This window comes from Maniola jurtina, chromosome 9, assembly GCF_905333055.1.
Source record: "Maniola jurtina chromosome 9, ilManJurt1.1, whole genome shotgun sequence".
Taxonomy (NCBI): domain Eukaryota; kingdom Metazoa; phylum Arthropoda; class Insecta; order Lepidoptera; family Nymphalidae; genus Maniola; species Maniola jurtina.
This window is the reverse complement of record NC_060037.1, coordinates 14,935,287-14,961,186: the sequence shown is the minus strand read 5'-3', so window position 1 is coordinate 14,961,186 and position 25,900 is coordinate 14,935,287. Positions and strand designations below refer to the sequence as shown.

The 25,900-nt window shown below is 38.9% G+C and overlaps 2 protein-coding genes and 3 non-coding genes across 5 annotated transcripts; 2 read left to right on the top strand and 3 right to left on the bottom strand.

Moving 5' to 3' along the window:
- Nucleotides 1-3,514: 3,514 nt before the first annotated feature.
- On the bottom strand, nucleotides 3,515-24,924 carry LOC123868170. The gene is made up of 10 exons (XM_045910571.1): nucleotides 24,717-24,924; nucleotides 11,498-11,654; nucleotides 11,023-11,185; nucleotides 8,976-9,109; nucleotides 7,625-7,784; nucleotides 7,074-7,203; nucleotides 6,789-6,866; nucleotides 6,149-6,266; nucleotides 4,686-4,849; nucleotides 3,515-4,236 (listed from the first exon to the last, which is right to left on the bottom strand). Exons 1-10 carry the CDS (start codon nucleotides 24,893-24,895, stop codon nucleotides 4,059-4,061), a joined length of 1,461 nt encoding a protein of 486 aa, XP_045766527.1. The 5' UTR covers nucleotides 24,896-24,924; the 3' UTR covers nucleotides 3,515-4,058.
- On the bottom strand, nucleotides 9,854-10,377 carry LOC123868171 (probable small nuclear ribonucleoprotein E). Its single transcript, XM_045910572.1, has one exon. It carries the CDS (start codon nucleotides 10,259-10,261, stop codon nucleotides 9,971-9,973), a length of 291 nt encoding a protein of 96 aa, XP_045766528.1. The 5' UTR covers nucleotides 10,262-10,377; the 3' UTR covers nucleotides 9,854-9,970.
- On the bottom strand, nucleotides 10,901-10,972 carry Trnag-ucc. Its single transcript has one exon. It is a non-coding gene; the product is annotated as a tRNA-Gly (tRNA).
- Nucleotides 24,628-24,699, top strand: Trnae-uuc. Its single transcript has one exon. It is a non-coding gene; the product is annotated as a tRNA-Glu (tRNA).
- A 582-nt stretch (nucleotides 24,925-25,506) lies between the features above and the next one.
- On the top strand, nucleotides 25,507-25,580 carry Trnan-guu. Its single transcript has one exon. It is a non-coding gene; the product is annotated as a tRNA-Asn (tRNA).
- The last annotated feature ends 320 nt before the right edge of the window (nucleotides 25,581-25,900 follow it).

Below are 25,900 nucleotides of genomic sequence, written 5' to 3'. Positions count from 1 at the left end.
GTTAGGTTGTTTCTAGGCGTAGAATGATTTACGTAGAAATGAATTATTGCAGTGTGGCCCCAATTCGAAGTGCCTTGTACCCAACCGCAGGGCGCAGCTCGATTCTTGATAAATAACCTTACGTTTGCGTTTGTTAATCAGATATTCTTGGAAATAATGGAAAATTTAAAAGCTTTGGTCGACTTTGGAACACTTAAGAAAGATGCAGTAAAACAAGAGTAAGTTTGAAATAATAATGGGTATTGGGTAGGTATCTAGATACTTACTTACTTATAATATTTCTTTTTCGGGAATTTTTTAGTGAGTACCTAGGGGTTTTTTTTCTAGCTAGGATAGATAAGCTATACCCATAAGTTTAGCTTATGGCTAGTAGCTACATACCTACCTACCTACATAATATTTAACTGGCTAGTGTTCTGAACTCGAAGCTGGCTACACATTTTTAAGAAGTTGCATAATTTCGCCAGCCATCATCGAAAGCCTTGGAATTGTTTGTACCTGGTTCAAGAAATAATGCAATTAAGTTTCATCATATTTCTGCATTTTACTTACCGCCAAAAAAAATTATTTTGTAGAGACGCTAGTTTTTGTAAATTGCTATGTTTTTTGACAATATTTTAAAAATAGGGCAGCAGTAACTGTACTTATAAGCTTTCAGAGGTAAAAAGAAGCCTATTTATTTATTTATTCTATTTCGGTTTCCAACAGCAAGTTCACAAAGCGCTTAAATTAAAAATAATACATACTGACTTATTAGTCTTTTTCTATGTGACTCGCCACTATTGAAACCTATGTAAATGAGCCTATGTTACTCTCCAGTGTATAACTATAGGTACCTATATAGATATAGGTAATACCGTAAACACGTGGTAATTATTTTAATATTGTATTACATAAATAAATCATTGAAACATACTTCCAAGCAAAAACCTACCCACTTAACAGCAAAACAGTCATAAAGTTTAGTCAAAGGAAAATCCTTACAAATGAACCTTGACGTCAGGCTTTAGGGGCCGGTCTATTACCAGTTACCACATAATATTATGTAAGTAAATATTATATCAGCTTATGGGTAGGTATAGTAACTACTAGCTAGGCTATTACTTAACGGTATAATAGGTTTTTATGGACCATTTGTTAGTATCTATCTGCTATCTGGCTGCTTAGTATTCCATCAACATGAGGGTTGTCGCGCGTTAGGTAAGTAAGTACTTTATTCTATCGTTGAGCTTGCCCATGGAGCAACAAATCTCATACACAACCTAAACCCCATAGTGAATTGTTTGGCGCGTTGATCTGTTGTGTACCTAGTATGGAGACGTCACTTTCCCGTACAATTTTATTACGTAGGTAGGTATATTCGTTTAGTCTACTTTGACAATCACTACTCAATCACCCATATTATAAATGCATAACAAGTGTAAATTAAAAATTTATAACATCCCCGACAAGTGAAGGTTACAGTAACTAGAAAAGAGCTGATAACTTTCAAATGACTGAACTGATTTTCTTGGATTATAGCTAAGAACACTCTTGATCAAGCCACCTTTCAAACAAAAAAAAAACTAAATTAAAATCGGTTCACACAAATACACACGTCAAACTTATAACACCCCTCTTTTGGGTCGGGAGTTAAAAAGTGTGTTAATTTAATGGTTTGTCCTTCAATTAGGTCGCACCGGTGCAACGGAATCACGTGATTATTCGCATGTGTAGGTAATAGAATAGGTAGGTATAGTAAAGGACATGGAGAGGTAATGTTTTGTCCCGGAAAATCAAAGAGTTTCCATGGAATTTTTAAAAACCTAAATCCACGCGAACTACGAGTACCTAAGTAAGTCGCCAGCGTTTGAAGAGCACAAACACAGGCGAGACATTATTAAGCGATTCGAGGTCACACTTTGAGTCAATTTTGCGGTACATTGCTGCTCTAGTAAAGACAAGAGCTCTCTGGTGTAAATCGGAAATTATGCATTTTTTAGGTCACAGATTTGTCCGATTAACCGACTGTCGGCGTGGAAATGCCCGGAAAGCGAGGGGATTCCGTCGCTCCTCTTTCCTCGGGGAAGCCTTCACTTACGAACCACCCACTTGATTTATGAGTAGGTTGCATGACTAGTTTTAGTGCTTATTTTATTACTAACCTACCTACCGTGATCATTGTAGGTATAAACTAGGCTAATAAAATTCTGTTGTAAGGTTCTATCCCTTTGAGCCGGGGGAATTATGGATTATATTAAGGGATAGCAATTTATTAAGATGTGATATTTTAGTTAGTTTAATATAAGATTGAATACAACAGAATTAGCCACAATTATCTTCGCGAACTACAGTTTAACGAAATTTGTACGACCAATATTGAGAGAACTTAATTAAAGGTAGGCTTTAAAGAAAGAAAGAAAACTTTTTTTATTTGACCACTATAACACTACAATATACATATCTTAAAACGAATTGAATTAATCTACATAATATTATACTTATAAGTCACAATACTTATACTAAATAAAGTGTCACATGTGGCCAAATATAGGTCTCCCACTCAGCATAATGCTGCAGCTAACTCAGCGCTGGTTTTCAGTGGGAGCGAAAAGCTAAAGCTGGTTCCAGCTCCTGTTTTTGTGCTGCAAACAATTTTCATGACCGGCAATGATCACTTAACGTTATATGAACTGCACATAATATGCGGTAGACTGTACAAACTGCATACGAGCATACCTACCGCATGCAGCTCGTATTTCTATTTGTCCATTCTAAACTAAATCATCTCCGTGTAGACTATAAGCTAAACTAAATGATGCCCGCGACTCCGTCCGCGTGGATTTAGTTTTTTTTAAATTCCGTGGAAACTTTTTGATTTTTCGGGATAAAAAATTGCCGGTGTCAATTTCCGGGGCGTACCTAAGCTACCTCTGTACTAAATCATATAAATCGGTTGAACAGATAGACTCTTCAGAATCCCGTAGGAACTCTTTTATTTTACGGGATAAAAGTAGCACATGACCGACCCCGGAATGTAAGCTAACTCTGTACCTACCAAACATTAAAATCGGTTCAGCGGTTGAGCCGTGAAAACCTAACAGACAGACCGACACACTTTCGCATTTATAAAATTAGTATAGATTAGGCCATTTTCGACTTTTGTAGGTCCTTGTTCAGACTTCGGACCAGTTATACTAAATTTAAAGATCCACTTTAACCTACGGTCTGGTCATCGAATTTTTTAAAATAAAGATTTCTAATCTGAATAATCTACTGGTAGCGACATCTAGTCTGTTATTTGCAAACTACTGTGTTACTCTCCGAGTTACGCTACGAGCTTTCAAATTGTACAGCGCCATCTCGTATGTCTATTTGGAAGTAGCTATAAACACTTCACTTGCCTTTATTCATAACGCTCCAAACGAAGGATACAAAATACAAATAAAACAAGACAGAAGATAAAATAAAAATGTTTAATATAACAGAAAAAATGAGTAAACTAATTAATTATTGTTACGTAATTATTAGGTACATAATATATTGTTTTGCGTAGGATTCATGATATAATTTTACATGGGTACAATAATTATCAAGATCGATGTGTGGGACGTAGCTGGGTCATGGGTGCTTGGTATGAGATTTCAAATCTCATCAAAGTTAATAGAATGCGAGCGTCAAAACACAATATTGTCAGAGTAAAAAAGAAAACAAAGTAAGAAATTCAGTACTAATTTAACCAGTTTTCCGCTTGGAGCGCTGCTTGTAAATGTATAGACGAACTTGAGCTTTAGAACAAGGTAATTAATGTTCTTTTTGCTTTGACGGTGAATTGTTTCGACTCTCAATATCAACGCACGTTGGTGAGATTCGAAATCTCATACTAAGGGTTGTACTAAGGTGGAAATCTATAGAGCCCACTTTGACTTTGCTTCGACTTAAGACATTGTTAAAACGAGACAGCGCTATGCTACTGACATAAAGCCGTCTCGTTATAACTGAAACTTAAGTCGGAGCAAAGTCAAAGTAAGTTCTATAGGTCTCAGCACTAAGGCTGCATGTGTAAATACATCCAGCAATCAATTATGGTTAAGGGTGAAGAGTTCGTAGTCGCGCACGGTGAAGTTGTAGTCGTGCGCGAGCGAGGCGGGCGTGGTCGCGTCGCCGTACGAGTGCAGGTTGCTGTAGCTGTCGCTGTTGACGTTGCAGTTGTGCGAGATCAGCAGGTCTGCGCCCGCGCCGAATATCGGCCCGCAACTGGGAACGAGAGGTGAACATTGCTTTTATTGCAAATGTTGTGGTCACAAACAAATTATTGCTAACTAGATGATGCCCGTGACTGCATCCGCGTGGATTTAGGTTTTTGAAAATACCGTGGCAACTCTTTGATTTTCCGGGATAAAAAGTAGCCTGATGTCTTTCCCCGGGATTTAAGCTTTAACCAAATTTCATTTAACGGCTGGGCCGTGAAAAGCTAGCAGACAAACAGCCACACTTTCACATTTATAAATATTAGTATGGATATGACGATCTTCAAATTTCGTATTAGATGGCGCTATACAAAGCGAGCCACGAACGCCACTGCGCCGTGGGAAGTACAATGTGTACGGCCTACGGTGGTAGGTCACTCACAGCCGCCGAACACGGCACCACGGGATACGGACCGGCCGTGGGTAGTACGATGTCTACGGTGGTAGGTCACTCACTCGGGATGGTAGCAGAGCGCGAAGGCCTTCTTGACGAGCGCGTGCCGCTGCGGCGTGTCGGTGAGCGCGAACAAGAACGCGCGCTCCGCCGACACGTAGCCGCCCGCGCCGCCACTCGCCCACGCCGCCGAGCAGAAGCCGCCGATCACGGCGCCGCGGGACAGCTGCACACGGCAAATTACTTATGACTCAAGTACGTGTGGCGATTGCCACACTCGCAAGCGGATGGCGCCTCTCACGCATACGAAGAAATCAATCAATAATCACTCGATACGGGACGCCACTCACCAATCTCTCACTAAATGGCAGCACCTGTACATTACAGCTGAAGCTCAAAGAACACGCAAATCTGAATCGCATTAACGGAGCGTTTAAGAATCTGAAGTTTGTTGTGGCCCAGCTGGCTCTACCAAGCACAACACCACTCGGTGGGATATTTCCCTATTGTTAGGTACGGTCGAGCACACAGATAGCTCCCTGACATACGTATCAGAACAAGCAAGAAGAAAGAAACAAGTGTAAATTAAAAATTTATAACACCCCCGACAAGTGAAGGTTACAGTAACTAGAAAAGAGCTGATAACTTTCAAACGGCTGAACCGATTTTCTTGGATTATAGCTAAGAACACTCTCGATCAAGCCACCTTTCAATCAAAAAAAACTAAATTAAAATCGGTTCATTAGTTTAGGAGCTACGATGCCACAGACAGATACACAGATACACACGTCAAACTTATAACGTCTTTTTGGGTCGGGGGTTAACAAGAAATAATTATTATTTGTTGCCTGCAAAGTTGTTATTCTAATATTCTGGCTTTTTCATTTAACATATTTTTTTATACCTATTCTACTCTCTTTACAAAATCTCGCATTGCCAACGGTCACTGTTAGAGGAGATTTTTTATAGAGATAAATACTTCCCTGTCCATTTTCTCTTTATTGTTACTACTTTCTAGTACAAATTTAAAAAAAAAATGTTCGGCGCGAGTGTGTACGCGAGAGGGCAAGTGCAGTGTGGGACGACGTTCTGCCCGCTGGACAGATGACCTGAAGAAGGTGGCGGGGAGCGGGTGGATGAGGACGGGTTAGGTGGCGCGCTCTTGAAAAGGCCTATGTCCAGCAGTGGACATAGGCCTGTGGCGCTGTGGTAAGCACAGGGGTCTTATTACAGGGAGATGCCGGATTCGATCCCCAGCAGGGTTGGGAATTTTATAATTTCTAAATCACTGGTCTAGTCTAGTGGGAGGCTTCAGCCGTGGCTAGTTACCACCCTACCGGCAAAACCGTGCCGCCGAGTGATTTAGCGTTCCGGTCTGATGCCGTGTAGAAATCAGAGGAGTATAGGTTTAATAAAAACTGTCATACCCCCGTCCCAGGTTAGCCCGCTTTCATCTTAGACTGCATCATCACTTACCACCAGATGAGATTGCAGTCAAGGACTAACTTGTATCTGAATAACCAACCTGCACGAGTAGCAGCACGGGAGCGATGCCGTCGCAGTGCGAGTGGAAGGCTTGCGCGGAGTAGCCGTGCGTGGACGCGCGGAACACTAGGCGCCAAGATTGCTTTGGAGTTCCGCACCTACAATAGCTTTTACTTTAGCTCCTAGCTGTAGGGTGACCAATCAACATTGAGCTATGCCCTGCCGTGCTGTGCTCAGCTGAGCCGACTTACTCGTTTTTCTTCCTCCAAACAACATTGAGCTGTGAATGACAGCACGACAAATGCAAGCGAGACAAACGGAAGACTGAGCGAGATGGGCAATGCGATGATGAGCGAGCCAGCATGTATCTCATGAGCCTTGCTGTTTTAAACACAGCACAGCCACACAAAGCGCAGTGCAGCAGGGTTTCTTTGTATCTTCATTATAATCTATGAGAAGCGATAGATCATAGCACAGCACAGCATAGCTCAGAGTTGACTGGTCACCCTTAGTTTTAAGTTTAAGTAATTAATTAATTACATATCCTCACAAATCTAATATATAATTATTGACAGTCAAAAAGTGTCTATGGTATTTATTTTGAATAGATAATTTGACTTTGAATACATAGCCCATTAGATAAAGTATGCCATCGTGAAAGTAGTCAAGTAAGCCCTTACCAGCTATTGATGAGAGACTGAAACGCGCTTTTGTCTTGCTGCAGGATCGTGGACCCCGTGAACATGTTCACCGCTAACCTGTTAATGGATTAAACAAACATTACAGAACTTGGCGACGAAGTACAAAGTTAATATGCAGTGTGGACATAGCTCAACGGGTTGCGAAGCTGAAGTGGAAATGGGCAGGGCACGTAGTGTTGAGAGCTTATGTTTGTTGTGTGTGTTGTAAACAGTAAAATTAGCAAAGAGAAGCTTTAGTGCTAGTTCCCATAACATCGTTCGTACCGTGGCTGTGTCCGTTTGTCGGGGTCCGGACGCGGCGCCGCGTGCAGTGCGGCGCGGCGATACCGCTCCAGCGACAACTCCATGGGCACAGCTCCTGTGGGCTCCACCTCCTCCGCGAACACCGCGCTGTCTGCAATGTATCACACTATCGTGAAGATCGACGACGAATACGCAAGGCATCGTCGAGGTCTGCATCTACGTAGCCGATATCAAATGGACACGTATATGAAGCGATTTGTCTTCTCGTTTCTAATTCGAACTGCTAGGATATGGAACGCCCTTACAGCATCAGTTTTCGCGTCAATTTTTGATACAGGTACTTGTAAGTCAAGAGTAGGCAAGCGCGCTCCATCTTAGGCTGCATCATTACTTGCCAGGATGTCTGATTGCAGCCAAGCGCTAGACTATAAATTCAAAAAAAAGGAATTGTTTCAAAAATGCAGACAATCTTCGGGATATGACCAAGAAAAATAAGGTCAATGACACAATACCATAGATAGATAGCAGCGCCATATCTGCTGTTCTTAAGGTATGACATTATGGGTAGTTACCGATGAGCAGCAGGCGCACATGTTGCATCAGCGGCGCCAGGTGGTGGCAAACGCGCGCGCGCTCTTCTTCCGTCCAGTGGGCGGTGGGCTGCGTCACCCCCGCGCGCTGCTTGGCCCACGCCAGCGCGCAGCGCCATACCTCCTCCTCTTCTAGGCTGAGCTGGAAGGAAATAGTCCCAGTTAATTTATAGAAATTACTGCCACAGTGAAAGAAACATAAAATTAAATAATACAGGTTAAAATAGGAGGAAGTTAAATAAATTAGGTTTATCTTTATTTAACTTCCTTGAGTAGCTAGCCTAGGCTTCACTCAAGTTGGATATCTGCAAAGCTTTTCCTAGTGGATGTTTACATGGCGCCAGCCAGGTAACCTCCCAGTGTGCCTGGATGCTGCTGGTCCCTTTTGGATGCGTCCGAGGGGAAGAGCAGTGTTCGGGCCGGTGCGCCCCGGTAACATGGCTAATAATTTCTCTTCGGAGATATTATTGGCTATGGCTAATGACCTGGCAGGGGGGGAGGTTTCTCCGCGTGTCCCTCTGACTAGCAGAGGGCACAGTGGATGAAGCGGAGGATGGGACGCGGGCGACGTGCGCGTCCCAAGGTCGGGGGACGCACTTCGTTGGTGCGTCCCGGAGGTGCGTCGATGGGGACCGAGCAGGTCCCCGGTGGAGGGTCTGCCTTGGCAGACGTCGCTGGCTGGGTCGCGGTTGTTTGCTTCGGCCGTTCCCGTGACCCAGTCGCCAGGCGACGCGCAGTAGCGCCGCTGGGGTTTAGTGGGTATTCCGGTCGCCTCTCGGCCGGCGAGTCCCACATACCCTCCCTCCGGGGGGGGGGATGCGTAAATGCATTCCCCAGCGTCAACAAAAAAAAAAAAAAAAAAAAAAAAGTGGATGTTTACATGATAGAAAAAATCTGCATGCAAAATCTTAAGTTACCTACTAGAATCAGCAATTTTGACTGTTTCTTGTTAATCATTTATTTTCACAATGTCAGTCTATCAGTGCTATGCAGGGATAGTTAATCCATATTAATATTATAATAAAGTTTTTTACTAAACGCAAAAGATACTTTTGTCTTCTGTGGGCGAGCTTTTCACAGATTAGAAAGATACAGAATTAGCTTACATTTCGGGGATGGAGATAGGTTAGAGTTAACATGGAGTTAGCCACATCAGATTAACCATTTTTTGAATTTGGTATAGAGATAGCTTGCATTCTGGAGACTTAGATAAAGTTACTGTTCATCCCGGAAAATCAAAAAGGAACTCAGGATTTTTAAAAACTTTAATCTACACGAAAGAAGTTGCATGCATCATCTAGTGTTCCAACTAGAAAGTAAATGTAATACTAACAAAGTCTGAGGATATCAGCTTGATTAGAGCTTCCTTGGGCAGGTTGAGGAAGGCATTGGTCTTGATGCAGTCAGCTGCATTGTCTCCGATGAAGGATATGCAGCGCTCCATGAAAGATGATGCGCTCTTACCACCTGCAATGTATTTTGAACTTATAAACAAAACTCTTGTTGTGGGAAACCCTTGTTTTGTATATACAGGCTGTTGTATTTGTACTGACTGTTCCACTCATTCATATAATCAACATTATCAACAGATAGACGCCCACTGTTGGACATTGGTCTCTCCTGGCTACTTGTGACTTGTTTGATGTTGTCAGTCCACTTAGTGGGGGTCTTCCAACGATGTGCTATCCAGTGTGAGGTCCTCATTCTAGACAAGACATGATCGAGTACAGACTAGGGATGGACGTAGATCACTTTTAACTTAAAAATATTTGCCTCAGCAGAAAACTTTAAACTGAATTGTAAATAACATTCATTCCAAAGAAACAAGAAGTAATAAAATTAATTATCTAGTTTCATCTCACCTTTTATTAATTGTAGAGCTGCTTCACTGAGCAAAAACCAATGGAACACATTTTTATTATGTTCAACAAAAAATCCTAGAATCCAGAATTACTAATAGCAATTTAAGTTCTTAACCGAGACTTATGATGGTTAATTTGAATATCATACTTAATTACCTATTTTTCTATGAAATTCTCAAAAGGTTGAGCTGTTATATTAAGCAAGTTTCAAAATAAATTATTGTTTATCATGAGATCATGATTCTGTATTATTTATTACAGTGACAAAAATTAAAAATTAACTAAGTTGTTTACTGTTTGGGCAAGCAGATAGCTGATGGTAATTTAGAGGTTAGAAAATAAAAGCCAATTTTTAGATCTTAGTTTAATTAAAAATTGAATTAGATCAGTGGTGAATAGTTTCACAAATCACAAACGATGTCGTTTCACTTAACAGCTAGGAATGTTCAGCATTTTAACCCAAACTTTACACTGTCGTCGCATTTGGATTGACATTTTGGATGAGCGTTATATTGTCTCCTTTCATCATAATACGACCGATTTGCTTGCGGGCTTTCGTTTTCATATGCACTTCCTCGGCCTCGTCTAGCACAATGTTCATGTATTCGTCAAATCCTACAATGTGGCCCTCGATCCTCAAGTTCACATTTTCGTACAGCCAAATTTGTACCCGACTTCTGTTCTGCAGATATCTGAAGATGAGGTTGATGGGCTGTACCATCACCTTTTGAACTTTCGGTGGGCCTTTGTAAGCCATTTTTCAGGTTTTATTTCTTGCACGGAAACTAGTGAATTCACTAAAATAAAAGGCCGCGAAGCCGGCGTCGCTTTTTCTGTCAAACACTCAAAAGGAATGTCATAGACAAAGAAAACCGCGGATAACAATATGGCCGACACTGGTGAACGCATCTTTTAATAGCTTTATGGGTGAACGCGGACAAGCGACGACAGATCAAAAATAATTAACCACGCCATAGATAACTTAGACTATTGAGTTTTTATTGAAATGGTTTTCCGTTTTTGGACTATTGAGCACAATTATTGAGATTTGATTGAAACTGGTTTTATTTTTATTAGGTATATCCTCGATAACACAAAATATTATTTGCTGCTAGAAAACGACAATTTAAGAATAGTTACACACTCGAATATTAAATTTCTAATGAATAGTAAATAAATACAAAAAAAAAAAACTGCAGGATTCGGAAGGACATAGGTACCTTCTGATAACCCGTTTTTAGGATATGTATTAGGTATATCCTGCAAGATGTAGCGGCTATTTTACATTGCTATAAAGTGGGTACTGTAAAAAAATTAATTACTGTAAAAAGCAAAAACTCGAAACTCGAAGAGGCAAATCAAAAATCCTTAAAAAAAAAATCAAGGACAAAAAGTGTGCGATGGCCGGGAATCGAACCCGGATCAACTGCTTGGAAGGCAACTATGCTGACCATTACACCACCATCGCTGTTGAGAGATTCATTGAAATTATGGATAAAATAGTTTTTTTTAAAAAACCTGGTCTATCTTGAATTTCCATTGCAGCAGCAAGTAATGTGCATGCGCTTTCCACGCTCAATGTAGAAGTCACGTGGTCTTCGCAAGCGGCGCGAAGATCTTCAACTCCCAAATCTGCAGCTAGTGTCATCATTTCAAACACTCCTGAGTCATGGAGTAAAAGCTGTGAAACCAATAACATTATTTATAGGTTCAAATTCCAAATTCTGAAAGCCACTGTGCTCAGTAACAGTAATGAGCCAGCGATGGGTTGATCATGATGAAGATGAAATGAAAATAGGTAAAAATGAAGAAAATATCAAAGGTTTCACATTTTAGTGTAGCTATTCAATGACAGATGGCACTACAGTCATCATTAGCACTATAAACTATTTGTCACTAGATGGCACTGGTTTTAGCACTATATTAATTACATTTTTTTCTCCTTTATTTAAATTTTATTTTATAAGAATAAATATACAATTAATTTTATTACCTTTCCTGTGTATACGTATTGTATAAAAAGTCTGAAAGTTTCAGGCTGAACATGAGGCATGCGTATTGGTGTGGGTTGCGTGCCAACAGATGGCGTTATGGTACATCCCGGAATACGACAAACTTCGCCGCGTTTCGTGTTTTGAAAACTTTTGCACCTGATAAAACAAAAAATGAACAACATTACATAACTACATGTATCTACATTATACATTTCTAGTTACCATTCATATCGGATTATAAGTGTGAAGGAATGGAGATTACTCATGATAATATTGTTGTTTGCACACATCTATTTTTTGCTATGAATGGCTTATCCATTGGGAATAAGAAATTGGCTGAATGTGGCAAATATTAATTGGTCATGAGGACATTAGGTAAACTACCCGTAAACTCTAGATAGGTTGTAATTTGTCTAATTACGACTTTTGTCAAAACCTAAACACGGCGAATCGAATAATTACTACCGGGGCCCATCTCTCTCGCGATTCGACCCATATAACCGAGAGGTTGGTGGGGCCATGGAAGGTGGAGGGTTTTTATCGAAACCTTTGCAGTTTAGAGTAATCAGCAATGGACTAGCTGATTAATGACTCGGTGAGAACTGGCTGATTAATGACATGGCAGCGGTATGCCGCTTCTTTCTTGTCTTCTGTCAGAAGGTGCCTCCCCTTCCAAGAGGAAGATATACAAGGTATTTGATTGCGAGACGTAAAACTGACTATGTAGAAGGCTAGCCAAGTGCAGATCGGCAGACTTCACACTCCTTTGAGAACAATATAGAGAACTCTTAGGCAAGTTTCATGACGATGATTACGAGTTCTCGTCAAAACCGCTGCAGTTTTGTATAATGGAGGAAATTATACAAGATTAGCAAGTTGATCAACACTCGCTATCAGTAGCTGACATAATTAATGACTCGGCGGGAACTGGCTGATTAATGACATGGAGGCGGCGTTGGTCGGGGAGGTTAATTGATTGCCCGGACCTATGCTGCGATCCATTAGTCTTGTCTTTCTTGTCTTATATACTTCCTATGGAAGAGAGCCCTGAGAGCCTTAGAGAGATTGCCCTCTCGAGTGCTAGATTCTAAATGGCACAAGCTATTTGATTGAAAGTAACTATGACTACTGAAGATAACATCGCGAGGAAACCTGCAGAGGCTGAGAGTTTTCCATAATGTTCTCAAAAGTACCTATGGGAAGTCTGCCAAGCCACTGGCCAGCGTGGCAGACCATGGCCCTTAACCCATCTCATTCTAAGAGGAGATTGGCTATGGGTTATCATGACGATAATGAATAAGATCGTGGACGTCGCAAAACATAATTTAATTAATCACTAAAATATTAAACTCAAACTCAACTCATGTATTCAAAGTAGGTACTTAGGTACTATCCTTTTGATGGTCAGAATTGTTAGTTTTGTAAGATGATAATATAGTAGTGATAATAATTAATTACGTAAACCGACGAGGGTTCCATTATTATCACAAGCTTCTATTCTCAACTTCTAAGTAAAACTTGAATAGCAAAAGAAAAATAATAATTATGAAACGCGTCAAACACTTTTCCCTAGCCGGCGCGCGGCGCGACTCCGCCAGTTCAAACTTTTCTACTTGTCTTCAATTTATTCCGAGCTTAAACACTTATGCTGAAAGATTATAGGTTTACATTAGCGCAGAAGAATGCAATCTGCATTAAATAATCTTCTTAATTACCTACAAAATAATCTTGATACCTAGTCTTTTCATTTTGAAAACCTTATACTTATTTCCCAAAATAAATTATGCGAGTCAAGTAAATTGCATTCGCTCCATCCTCATACTTGAATTAATATTATACGTTGCAATTAGGTAGGTAATTAATATAAGTGATACTAAAGGCTTTAAAGGTGAAGTGAAACATAAACCTGTACGTCCGATTCTCTATAATATGAAGTCGTCCAATATGCACCTTCTCTTTCATATACGAGAGCCGTACTCAGTAGAGTCGACGATAGATTGATGATGATGATGAAAATCAGGGTAAGTGAGGCCACGTAATTGCTTATCGCGAAGTTGTATTTAGCTGAAACAGAATTACGTGGAAGTGAAAAGTTTCGGAAATTAATCATGTCGAAGCGGAGAGAGCGGCTCGTTCACGTCGTGCGTCGCGTCGCGAGGCGTGTTGCGGTTTCCGGTGTAATGAACATTATGTATGTTGTATTTACTAGCATATTAAATCAAGTAGGTATACTTTAGCTTAGATACCTATTGTTTTAACCGACTTAGAAAAAGGAGGAGGTTCTCAATTCGTCGGTTTTTTGATGTAGCTCCTAACAACTCGAAGACGCCTGGACCGATTTGGATTTTTTTTTTTGTTTACTTCCCAGGTGATCTGATGAACAGCAATTTATTTAATTTTTAGTGTTTGTGGTTAGGTATTTTGAAGCCGATTTTTTTTGTCAAAAATTACCTCATGCTCACGACTTTGCCCATGTGGGCTACACAAACAAACCCCTATTTTACCCCTTAGGGGTTGAATTTTCAAAAGTTCATTTCTTAGCCGACGTCTACGTCATAATAGTTATCTGCATACTTTTCCGGTCGATCCGTTCAGTAGTTTGAACTGTGCATTGATAGATGAATCTTTCAGTCACTCGGCTTTTACTTTTATATATTTAGATTTTGATTTCCTATAGAAGCAGATTGGATTAAAACTAGCAGATCTGAGATCGCGTAAGGAATTCCGCTATACGTTCCAAAACGCGAGAAATCGACTTCGGGAACTTGGCAGTCCAATAATTATGAATGTGGCGCATGCCAGATGACTTATGGACAAAATCTGTTTCTTCCTGTCGAGTCCCCAAAATCTAACCTATTATTATTTAAGTTATTTGAAATGAACTACATATTTTACTTTTCCTAACTAAATACCCGCCACCAGCTTTACTCGGAACATACCTATTTTAAAACTGAAATTTACGAAGCTCTACTTGCCTAGCCAATTCGAAGCATCAAAATTAAAGCAAATTAAATTTTGCAAGAAACATCGCGTGCTGAAGTAGTGAACATGATTTCGTGTTTCCTTTCATTATTTCAGAAGTTTTTTATAGGTACGAAAAGTTTGGGAATTAAAGATAACTAGACTTTATGTCTACCTTACCCAGAAATAGCCAAATTTTCCTTTAAAACTAAAGTTTGAAAATTAGAGTAGACATTTTACAATTAAGTATAATAGCAATTAAGTATAAAAGTGGAGGGAAAAACTATTTTTCCTCCACTTTTAATATTGGTATGCCGTATGGGTACCTTTAAGTTAAAAGTGATTATGCATCTTCTAGGCAAGCGCGTTTCATTTTAGCCTGCAGCCTGCATCATCACTTGCCAGTAGGTCTGATTGTAGCCAAGCACTAGTCCATAACTAAAAAAATAATTAAGAAAATTATAGTCATGGCTATCGTGTCATATCTTTCAGTTTAATTATGAGGCCCACGATTTCGTCCGCGAGGATTTACTTACTTATGTTTTTTAGAAATCTTGGATTTTCTGGGAAAAAGTAGCCTATTTCACTATGCAGGTCTCTATCTATGCAAAAACACGTGCAATAGATGCAGCGTGATTAAAGGACAAATCAACAAACAAACAAATAAAGTGTGTATATAATATTAGCGGGGATTAGGAACGAGATGATTTTAATCCATGCTAATCTCAGGTAATTACACATCTAATATTCAAGTAGGTAAGTAAGTAATTAAACTTTGTACGTGAAACTTGAAATGGCATCATGTAGAGGAGTTGATATAGTTGAAACTTCAACACGCTATGGCTTCCCGCCACTGCAGTTGACATGTTGCGGTGAGCTGGTATGGTGCTGCCAGCTTCCATGATGCAGTTTGTTCATCGATAAGTTTGTTAAAAGATTAAATTAGAAATTTGGTTTATTCTTGTTACTATTGTTGTTTTGATATTATTTAGATCCTACATATTTGGTAGACTTATTTTTTCAGTGTATTGTGACTTTCGTAAGTGCTTTTATAAGTCTGAAACGAAGAATAAATAAATACAAATACAAAAATGTGTGTTTATGCGGCGAGTAATAAATACTACTTCACCACACTTCACTTCTATTTACTTATATACACTACTAGAGGATGCCCGCGACTTCATCCGCGTGGATTTCAATTTTTATAGATCCCGTGGGAACTGTTTGACTTTCCGGGATAAAAAGTTGCCTATATCGATTACAGAGACGCAAGCTACTTCGGTAACAAGTCTCATACAAATCGGTTAAGTGGATGGGTCTTTAGGAATCCCGCGGGAACTTTTGACTTTCCGGGATAAAAGTAGCCTATGTTCGTCCCAATTTTCGTTAGAATCGGTTACACTACTGGGCCGTGAAAAGGTAGCAGACAGACAGACAGACAGATAGACAGACAGACACACTTTCGCATTTGTAATATTAGTATGAATTGGACATTCAAAAAGTTACATTGCAGCAGTACCCAAGTTGAAATAAATTATATTAATTGAATTTGTACCTATTGTACATTATTGTAGAAAAATTAATATGAAGTAGGCTAATTAAGAGGGCTCTCTCCGTCACTCGTTTCATACAATCGTAGTTCCAATTTCATTTGAATATTAAGCAACCAATGTCCATGAAATTTTGCAGACATATTCTAGAAACTAATATCTATGTCTGTGGTTTTCCAGATTTCTGTTAAAATATTCGGTTTCAAAGTTACGCGGTCTTAAAAATTTTCATACAAATTTTTGAGCTCATGTCATTTTAAAACTACATATTTTTAGAAAAATCTAAAACACGACAGACACAGATATTAGTTTCTAGAATATGTCTGCAAAATTTCATGGACTTTGGTTGCTTAATATTCAAATGAAATTGGAACTACGATTGTATGAAGCGAGCAGAAGCGAGCCCTGTTAATGACAGGCGCAATTTTGTATTTTTTCAGATTTAGATTTTTGAAAATCCATTAGAAACACTTCGATTTTCCGTGATAACAGTATTCTTAACGGATTTTCAATTCCAATGTACTTCTCCGGAATGCAAGTTTTACTAGCTACATAAAATTTCGTCAAAATCGGTTAAACGTATGGATCATAAAAAGTTAGAAGACAGATAAAGACACAGACAGACACACTTTCATATAATATTAGATGAAGTTAGTATGGATTGAAAGTTGGTACAATACTATATGTACTTACTACCTAATACCTACTGGTATGAAAGCAATTTAATTTTTCACACCCTCTCGTTCAGATTGAAATGAAGTAGGTACCAGAGTTACACGCTTGTAGCGTCGGTTAACAGACCGAGTTGCACAATCGTCGGGATAAATGAGAAAAGTTGCCAACAAAAACAATACATCGGGCGGCGGCACCTGCCGACGCTAATATACTGCTGCTTGTAACACACAATCTGGAAAACATTGTTTATTGTGAATAACTCGAACACTATCTCATGCTTGAGTATTTGCATTTTATTTATTAACCCGCGACCCAAAAAGAGGGGTGTTATAAGTTTGACGTGTGTATTTGTGTATCTGTCTGTGGCATCGTAGCTCCTAAACTAATGAACCAGATTTCTGTTAAAATATTCGGTTTCAAAGTTACGCGGTCTTAAAAATTTACATACAAATCTTTGAGCCCCGTGTAATTTTAAAACTACATATTTTTAGAAAAATCTAAAACACCACAGACACAGATATTAGTTTCATGGACTTTGGTTGCTTAATATTCAAATGAAATTGGAACTACGATTGTATGAAGCGAGTGACGGAGAGAGCCCTGTTAAAATGTCGTATGAACTAAAGTAACGAAAATTCAAACAATTGAAAATAGATATACTTACAAGTATGATAGCAATCATAAAACTAAAACAAAGACCATTCAAAATCTAGCGATTTGAGCTAAAGAAATTTCATAAAGGATTTGAATCATTATTTTCAGTTAATTTACATAAATATTTGTTGATAAGCCCAAAGAAACCGCAATTTGCATGGCGAGCCCGCGGCTTGCACCGCCTGCTTCCAAAACGTATTTAAACTCACTTCAAAGTCTTTAAAAACCGTTGCATGCTGAAAACTGAACACGATTTAATGTTGCCTTCAATTACTTTAGAGTTTAGACCAAGAAGTTTTTCACTCCTGAAATAATAAGTTAGGTAAGTACTAAGTAGTATTTACCCTGGACGTAGAAAAGTTATCGTTCAATTCTTAGGTTGAGACCTATAGAGCATACTTTGACTTTACTCAGACTTTTAAGTCCCTACTTGAAGCGAAAGTCGTCTGTTAGAATGTCGGGCATGTTCAAGGCGTCACTGAGGTTTTCCTCTTTCCGAAAAAAAACCGGTCAAGTGTGAGTCGGACTCGCACACGAAGGGTTCCATACCATCGTACAAGATATACTTAACACCTTTATGTAGAACTCTGCAAGTTAATAACGGTCTGCGCCATTTATACGTCATTTGGTGAATTATGTTTTTCGTGACCACATTAAATTTTTTTTTTGTGTGATATAACCTCAAATTCACGATTTTCTGATTATTTCCTTTACTTGTGACAGACAGACAACAAAGTGATCCTATAAGAGTTCCGTTTTTCCTTTTGAGGTAAGGAACCCTAAAAGGATGTCTTCTTATCGTTTTGTATGGTTTAGCAATTTGAAAAGGTACGTGGAAAGTCGGAGGCATGTGGCGAGCGACTCACTTCAATAAAGATGTAAGCTGGATGTAAGTAAGGTGGTTTCATCTCCCGAGCGCAAATAAAGAGATCCACACCGCAATATTGGTGTCCGTGTCAACCCACGTTTCCAGACGACATCGTTCGCACATTTCACACTATTGCTTTTCCTATATGAAATCTGGTTTCAAAAATAAATATTTTATTCTTATCTCTTGTGAAAAAAGTTAGTAAAGTACCTACAGGCCAAAATGTGTTGATCCCGACATTTTTTTTTTCTTCTCGTCTGGCTTTAAAGATCCCGACATTTTTTTTTTTCTTTAAATCTGGCTTTACTCTGATTAGCCAATGTCAAGTTTGTGATATTTTCAAGTTATTGAATTTATACAAGTATGGACTCCGTCTGCGCCGGCGCCCACCGACATACGCGCGGCGCCCCTTTAGAGCGCTTCCCAGTCAGTTCCACCACCAAAAAACACCAACTAACACAAAAACCAGCCACTCTTAACAAAATAAACACTCCAAACAAGCACAGCACGCGCGCCAGCAAACGCCATCACAGACGAAGTCCAGATCCCGACATACACATATACAACTTACAGTTCTAAATTCGAAACTATAGATAAGGGATTGTGAAAAGATTGATAGATAATTTATAATATTAATTTTTTTCTGTTTATTTATTCATACGCACCACTTATTAAAAATACTAAAGTACTTTTTTCTATCACGTACTGTTTTTAGATACGATAGTTAAAAAAATTTAATAAAATAATAAATAATTAATGTAATAAATTCAAAAGGTATTCGTTTTTTTTTGCTGGCATGGAAGGGAGTAGGAACTAACACAGCGCAGCAGAATAAAATAGAGAGTAATAAAGAACGGGGCGTAAAAGAGTTAGAGCAGAGTAGAGCAGTGTGGAATACACTCTACCTAATGCCTAATGAATCTTTCTTACACCGAAATAACGATGGAAGAATAGGTAGGTATAATTAAAAAAAATTATGTGTTTGTACAGCGAAAAAATAGAAATACCTTGCTGAATGTATGTAATATTATAAGTGGTAAGATATTATTAATATTTTGGCCTCATAGACGCACTCGGAAAACGGCTACAGGCTTCAGTGAAGTGGCTCGATTGTCGGCAACCGCAAATTGTATATCGCGTGCCTTTGACGTCTCATTAGTTAACTGAACGTCGCGTCGCCTTATATTTATAACTTCTTTTATTGCGTGTATTCTTAACCTGTACGTATAACAGACTCTACTTCTTCATAATATCATGTACCTAGAGGATTTGGGCTTCAATCTTTGTGTGCAATTAATTAGCTACGTTGTATTAAAATAACGACCTTGTATAGAAAAGCGCAAAGTTGGCAGACCACAGGAGGACTAACGTAATCGTAGCTTTAGTTTTAAGTTTACGTAATAAATTATCACCACTATATCATCTTACGAATGTAACAAATCTGACCATCAAGAGGTGTACAAAGTGTGTACCTACTTTGAATAAATGATTTTGAGTTTGAGTTTAACAGACGACGACAACCGAAACGAAAGGATTCAGGCGGTGCAAGACCTTGGCATGTAAAAGTACCTATAAGAGCCCTATGTCCAGCAGTGGACGACTATCGGTTAGTGATCAAATCGATGAAAAATCTCGTGGGAACACTTTGATTTTTCGAGATTTTTCAGTCCGGAAAATCATAAAGTTATCAAAGTACATATGACACTCACCAGGGCTTTACTTAACAATGGTGCCGATTCTGTAATCTGTTGTCTTTCTCTAAACTAAATTTAGAGTATCTGCATCTTTTTCTTTTTAAAATTGCTAAAAAAGGATGGAAGATGAATTTTATATTTAAAGTCTCTAAATTTTAGTGCATGCTACTGCAATAGGCTCGTGATTGGCAGCTAAAGTCACGTGGTTTGACAGCTCTACAGTAAAACTGTCAAACTGTGCCTATCCTTTTCATATTACATTAGTAAGAAGAGGATGCGAATGCTCTAAAATTTAGTTGTGCACAGAATCAGCACCAATATCCATGTAAATAGTGTTGATTAGACAACGGCACTGTAATTTGCGCCAACAGCGCTGAATGGGGCGAATTAGAATGTTGCCTTGTGACTGCAGATTACCCCCGTCGTGTTCTACTTGTACACTGAATTACCTACTAAGAAATTACCTAAAGACAAAATTACTAGCAAGCGATGTAGGAAAATTATAGTAGGTACAATATCTAGAATAGAATGGAAGAATACCTTAGTGTTTAATTACCTAAGTAACAACATACAATATACCAAAAGTTTAATTTGCTATAATCCGCTGAAACACCTGAAACGGACTCTGTATGGTGAAACATGCAGCATGGGTGTACACTGCTAACCGTGTATGAAAATTCATTACTGTATGTACATTCGGGTTTAGCCGGTGGCGTTAGTTTTCGCTTTTCTGCGAAAATGAATTTTGTCGATGCGATTTATTCTTTTTTTAACCACTTTATTGCTTAAAACTATGACAAAGAATAAAATACAGGAAAGATTAACAGACAAAGGGCGACTTTATCACTAAGTATAGATCTCTTCCAGGCAACCCATCTTTCTGTTTTATTAATTAAAATATACCTTGGGAAAACATTTACTTTATAAAAGTGGCAGTAGGTACTTCTTTAATGTAATATGAATTAGAGTTTGAATGGGTCATTAATAACGGAATCTATTAATCGGGAAACAATTTCCAAACACAAACAGCGGTTGAACATCAGTTGCGGAGTCTGAGGACAGTTGATTAATGTGGTGCCGTCAGAGGACGCCGCAGACGCGCGACGCGGCGCGGTTAGCGCGATGGTGCAGATTGCGTCGCGACTCCCGCGTCCGAGTCGCGTCATCAATCATGGCCGCCGCACGCCTGCCGATACTAATTATATTTAGCTTTCTTGAGTGATCAATGATCTGTTATGTATCGTTTCTAAACTGTTCTAAATTAATTATTTATCGAATACTAGATAATTCCTGAGCTATACAAGAGCGGTAATAGTCTAGTGGTTAAGAATATGTTGGCCTCCTGTTTCGAGGGTTCGATCGCACGCACTTCCAACTCTTCGGAGTTATGTGCGTTGCGGTTTAGGTAAGCTGTAGGTATGTTGAAATATGATTATGGCAGTCAGTTAGTATCAGCTTATATACCTACTATAAAAATAATCTCTTATTTGTTAATTTTGAGATATTAATGATGAAATAAATTAAGTATTTTGTCAAAAATAAATGTTTTTGGAATGACGCTTTTATCAGCTAAGTACCCGGTACGAGCGGGATGGAGTTCCCGCAAATTGCATTACAAGATAGCTTGGCGTGCCGCGTCTCCGTGCGGGTGTCGTCTGCGTCATCAATCATACCCGTAACTCGCCCCCTGTCGCTGTCACGTTGATACAAATTACCCACGTTTAGCATTCCGGTTATTACCGGTCAAAGGATGATTTATGCTCGACCGTGCCGAGCCCAAGCCGTGCCACGTTCGAGACACGTCCAACGCGCGGACCCTGGAAATTGACCTAGGCAAATTTTTATCCTGGAAAAGCAAAGAGTTCCCACGGGAATTTGGGCCTTGGGTCGAACAAAGTCGCGGGCATCATTTTGTGTATTACATAAATACCTATAGTCAGGGGCAAAGTCATAGTGCATTCTGTGTTTGTTCTCGCCATTCTGAAAAATTTAATTTCCTTTAGTCTGGTTCTGTTCGCCAGCTTTTCCTAATTTATTTTGATTATAATATACTTAATCAATGTTGGCATCATGAAGCTGTAAATTAGCCCAGCTGAGTAATAGTCAGCATAGTTACTTTTTATGCGTAGAGATTCTATTCCTTTTATCTACATCCCTTTGTTAGTTGATGGTGTCTCACGTATATTCAATGAGCTTACAGTCTGCGCAATTTTCAGTCGATTCAAAGAGATCCGTCGATGCTCCTGATTATGTAGTAATTAGCAACTTCATAATGTGGCCTGTAATCCGGCAGCTATGGGGATTATTCCAGGCTTAATTACAGGCGGTGTGGGGAGGGGGTTGATTGATGGCGCCGCGATGTATTCACGTCGCTTAACGAATTTGTAACTCCATTTACAAGTTTAGAAACAGAATTTCATAATTACAGTTCAGATTCATGTAGGTAACATTATAGGTAACATGCATTAACGTGCGACTTTGTACCTACGCGACGTGGCAGCGGCAGAATGGCACGGAGTCCGCGCCACGGAGATTGCTTGCACCCCAACCTAAATCCACGCAGACGAAGTCACGGGCATAAACTAGTCTAATAGGTATACTGAATGTCACTGGCGTCGCCGCGTTGTATGTATCCAGACCTAAAGAGTTACTTATGCCATAAAAACCTTAACAATGAAAATAACTGTAATAAATCACCTAGAGTAAAAAAATACATTAACAAAGGCTACAGAAATCCGCCAAGTAGCGAACTCGTACCGTATATCAAACGGTACACAAAAGTTCCATCGGGAAATGTATGGTGAAAGTTCGGTGAAAGTGAGAGATAGTTATTTTGCCAATATTCACACAGTTCTCAACTTATCAAATACGAAGATTATGTCTATGAGATGTCAGAAACTAGAGGTGTCATAGGCAAACTAGAAACCGTTATAAGCTTGCAACTCTCGCACTCTGGTTTAGGAAAAGTCTGCGGACGGAAAGGATCCGATTGACGGTTAGTTTTTAGGGTTCTGTAACAAAATGGTAAAAATGGAACCCTTATGATGCGACTTTCCCCGTCCGTCCGTCCGTCGGTCATAATCAATTATTTTAATGATAAAACCATTTCCCAGCAAGTGGGAGAAACATTCACTAACAACGGCTACTTAGCCACTCCGAGGTACCAAACTCGTACCGTATAAGTGGTATAAGTATCAAACGGTAGGTACCTATACAAAAGATCTATCGGAAAATGTGGATATTATGCTAAAAATTGGGCGAAAGTAAAGTAAGAGCAAATTATTTTGCCAATATTTACAGTTCTCAAATACGAACTTACATCCATGAAGTGTCAGAAACTAGAGGCAATGATGACCCGTCTGTATGTCTCAATATATTATATCCTAGAAGAAATTTTCCTTTGCGTATTTGTATATAGGATACGTTTTTTTTGACGCTTGGAAGAAGTCGCATCTCTATGGTTTATAACTCAGTAGTCATGCCCATATAGCATAGCATAGCTTTAGTTTAGTGGTATTCCGTATTATACGTAAAGACGTATCTAAGTTATAAGTCGATTTTCGGCGATATTCATTGAACTCAGAACATACGCTTCCGGACAGGGCGGGCGGGCGTCCTTTTTTATGCAAATGGGATAAACTTTCAGCAATATACGAGCCGATTTCTTGTCGATGGTTTTTTAGTTTGTACCTATTCTGACCATAATTTTATTTAGGTATCTAGATATCTCATGACATAGGTATACGAGAACTAAGTACCTACCTATTATTAGCAAATATTCTTTAAGCGTCACTCAGCGGGTGATATGGAGAGAGCTATGCTTTGAGTTTCTCTACGTCATTAAATCAGAAAGGAGGAAATCCGTAGGAGAACCAGAGTGCCTAACCGACATAGCTCAACAGTCAACGGGTTACGAAGCTGAAGTGGCAATGGGCAGGGCACATAGTTCGAAAACCGGGAAACGTTAGGGTCCCAACTCCCATGGCATAGCTACAATGGTGACCTCGCACCCGAAATCGCAGCGTTGGAAGTGGAAGACACACTATGTGGACCGACGACATCCAACGAGGCGTGTGGAAGTCCCTTCAAGGGACATACATACGTATGTCCAGCAGTCGACGTTTGTCGTCTATCGGCTGATGATGATAATGATAATAATAAGCCACATAAGATAATATTATTGTTTTACGTAAATTAGAATTATAATAATTATCATACCTAATATTTTCATTAGAATAATAATAAAATTATAAATGTTAAAAAATGACCATTTTTCGGTTTTCAATTTATTTTTGCTGTTAACGCCATCTAGTGGTGAGAGTCTAATAACTATAATTATGTTATCTTCTGACTGCTTGACATCCAAGGATAAAGAATTCCATAGCAGTATTACAGTGGTACCTAACAGTAAAAGATTTAGCATGATATGAAGAGTAGAGGGTACCAGAGTATGTGCCAGATGAAATGAACAGCCTAAGGCTACTATGGACGTCCCGTTATGTAAAATTATACAAGATGACGCTAGTAGGTATGTTTGTATTTTGTATGGCATTCGTTTGTAAACTATTAAGTTATACATTTTTTGTTTGGCACAGTTACGTCATAATTTATTAACTTATTATTTATTGAGTGTTAATTAATTACTTCTCATTTACTTATCTTATTTTTAAGTAATAGTAACTATCTACATTAACAATGAATTTATTAATTTCAATACAACGAATATATCCCGTATGGTCTAGTGGCTAGGATACCTGGCTTTCACCCAGGAGGCTCGGGTTCGATTCCCGGTACGGGAAAACATTTTACTTTTTACCTTGCAAATAATATAATTTTGTGAGCGTAGACTTTTTCCTCTGCCGTGCCAAGGATGAACACTATGTCAGCCGAATCTTGGTCTTCCGAAAGTCTTTGTAGATCACGCAAAAGTCCGGGCAAACCCGCCCGCTCTACCGATGCGGCACTACAACAATTATTACTGACTCTATTTGCCATTTCCACTAATTGAAAGTTTAAAATATTATCTTCACTAAAGTTCACGTAATATTGTATAATTTAAGTTTTTAACACAATCACGATTCTACTTCGAATTTTTCTAATTCTATATCTCTGGAGATTACCAACATCACAAAAATCACTTCACTATTTTTATTAGAAAAACAAAAATCTCATAATAAAAAGATAAAATACTAAAATAGACACAAATTACTCCAAACTGAGAACATAGTTACTTTAGTCACATTACATTCACTGTTCTTAAGTCTCTCGCGAACATTTAACTAAGTTTTTATTCATAATTCATTTAAAATCTATGAAGAAACTAAGCTAAAGTTATCAACATAACCTCAAATAAACTTAACTTATCCTAAGCTTCGTTCAAAACTTCAATATCCTACCACGTTTTCCAACTAATAACTGTGCTTTCGATATCTTGTGAAGATTATTTCCACTGTGTCGACTCTATAAGTTTGTGTTTTGAGTTTGAACACGGTCGTAAAGGTTTGAAACTGGTTTATGTGTTGCTCAGGTAAATGCTTGAATATCGTTGTCTTTGTCTTTAAAAGAGCTATAGGTTACGTTTGACATTTTTGACTCCCATTCCACCTGCCTCCGTGGCGCAATTGGCTAGCGCGTTCGGCTGTTAACCGAAAGGTTGGTGGTTCGAGCCCACCCGGGGGCGGAACAACCTTTTTTTGATTTTTTTAACCCCTAAAACAAAAAAAATATTTATTAATGTTGTCGAAGAAGACATTAATTTATTTAGAAATCTTTCTATTCATATCAAATCTTGGATCATGATAATATTGTATTGAATGAGTAGAGTTATAAGGTATCTCAACTTACGACCAAAATTAATAATCTATCTGTAATCTGTGTTGATAAAACTATGTAGATACATGGTAGGTACCTATATTAAAACAACATTACAATTATTTTTGGCAAAAAACATAAAAAAATTGAAAAATAGCAACCTTGCGTTGCTAAGTAGGCAGTGCCCCC

What these genes read in the sequence shown, in the direction of transcription:
- LOC123868171 (XM_045910572.1), bottom strand. Translation starts at nt 10,261, where the DNA reads ATGGCTTACAAAGGCCCACCGAAAGTTCAAAAGGTGATGGTACAGCCC.
- LOC123868170 (XM_045910571.1), bottom strand. Translation starts at nt 24,895, where the DNA reads ATGGCAAATAGAGTCAGTAATAATTGTTGTAGTGCCGCATCGGTAGAG. An exon ending in AAAATTATATTATTTGCAAG is followed by an intron (nt 11,655 to 24,716) that starts GTAAAAAGTAAA and finishes TTGTTTTATCAG; the next exon opens with GTGCAAAAGTTTTCAAAACA. An exon ending in AGCTGATATCCTCAGACTTT is followed by an intron (nt 7,785 to 8,975) that starts GTTAGTATTACA and finishes ATTTCCTTCCAG; the next exon opens with CTCAGCCTAGAAGAGGAGGA.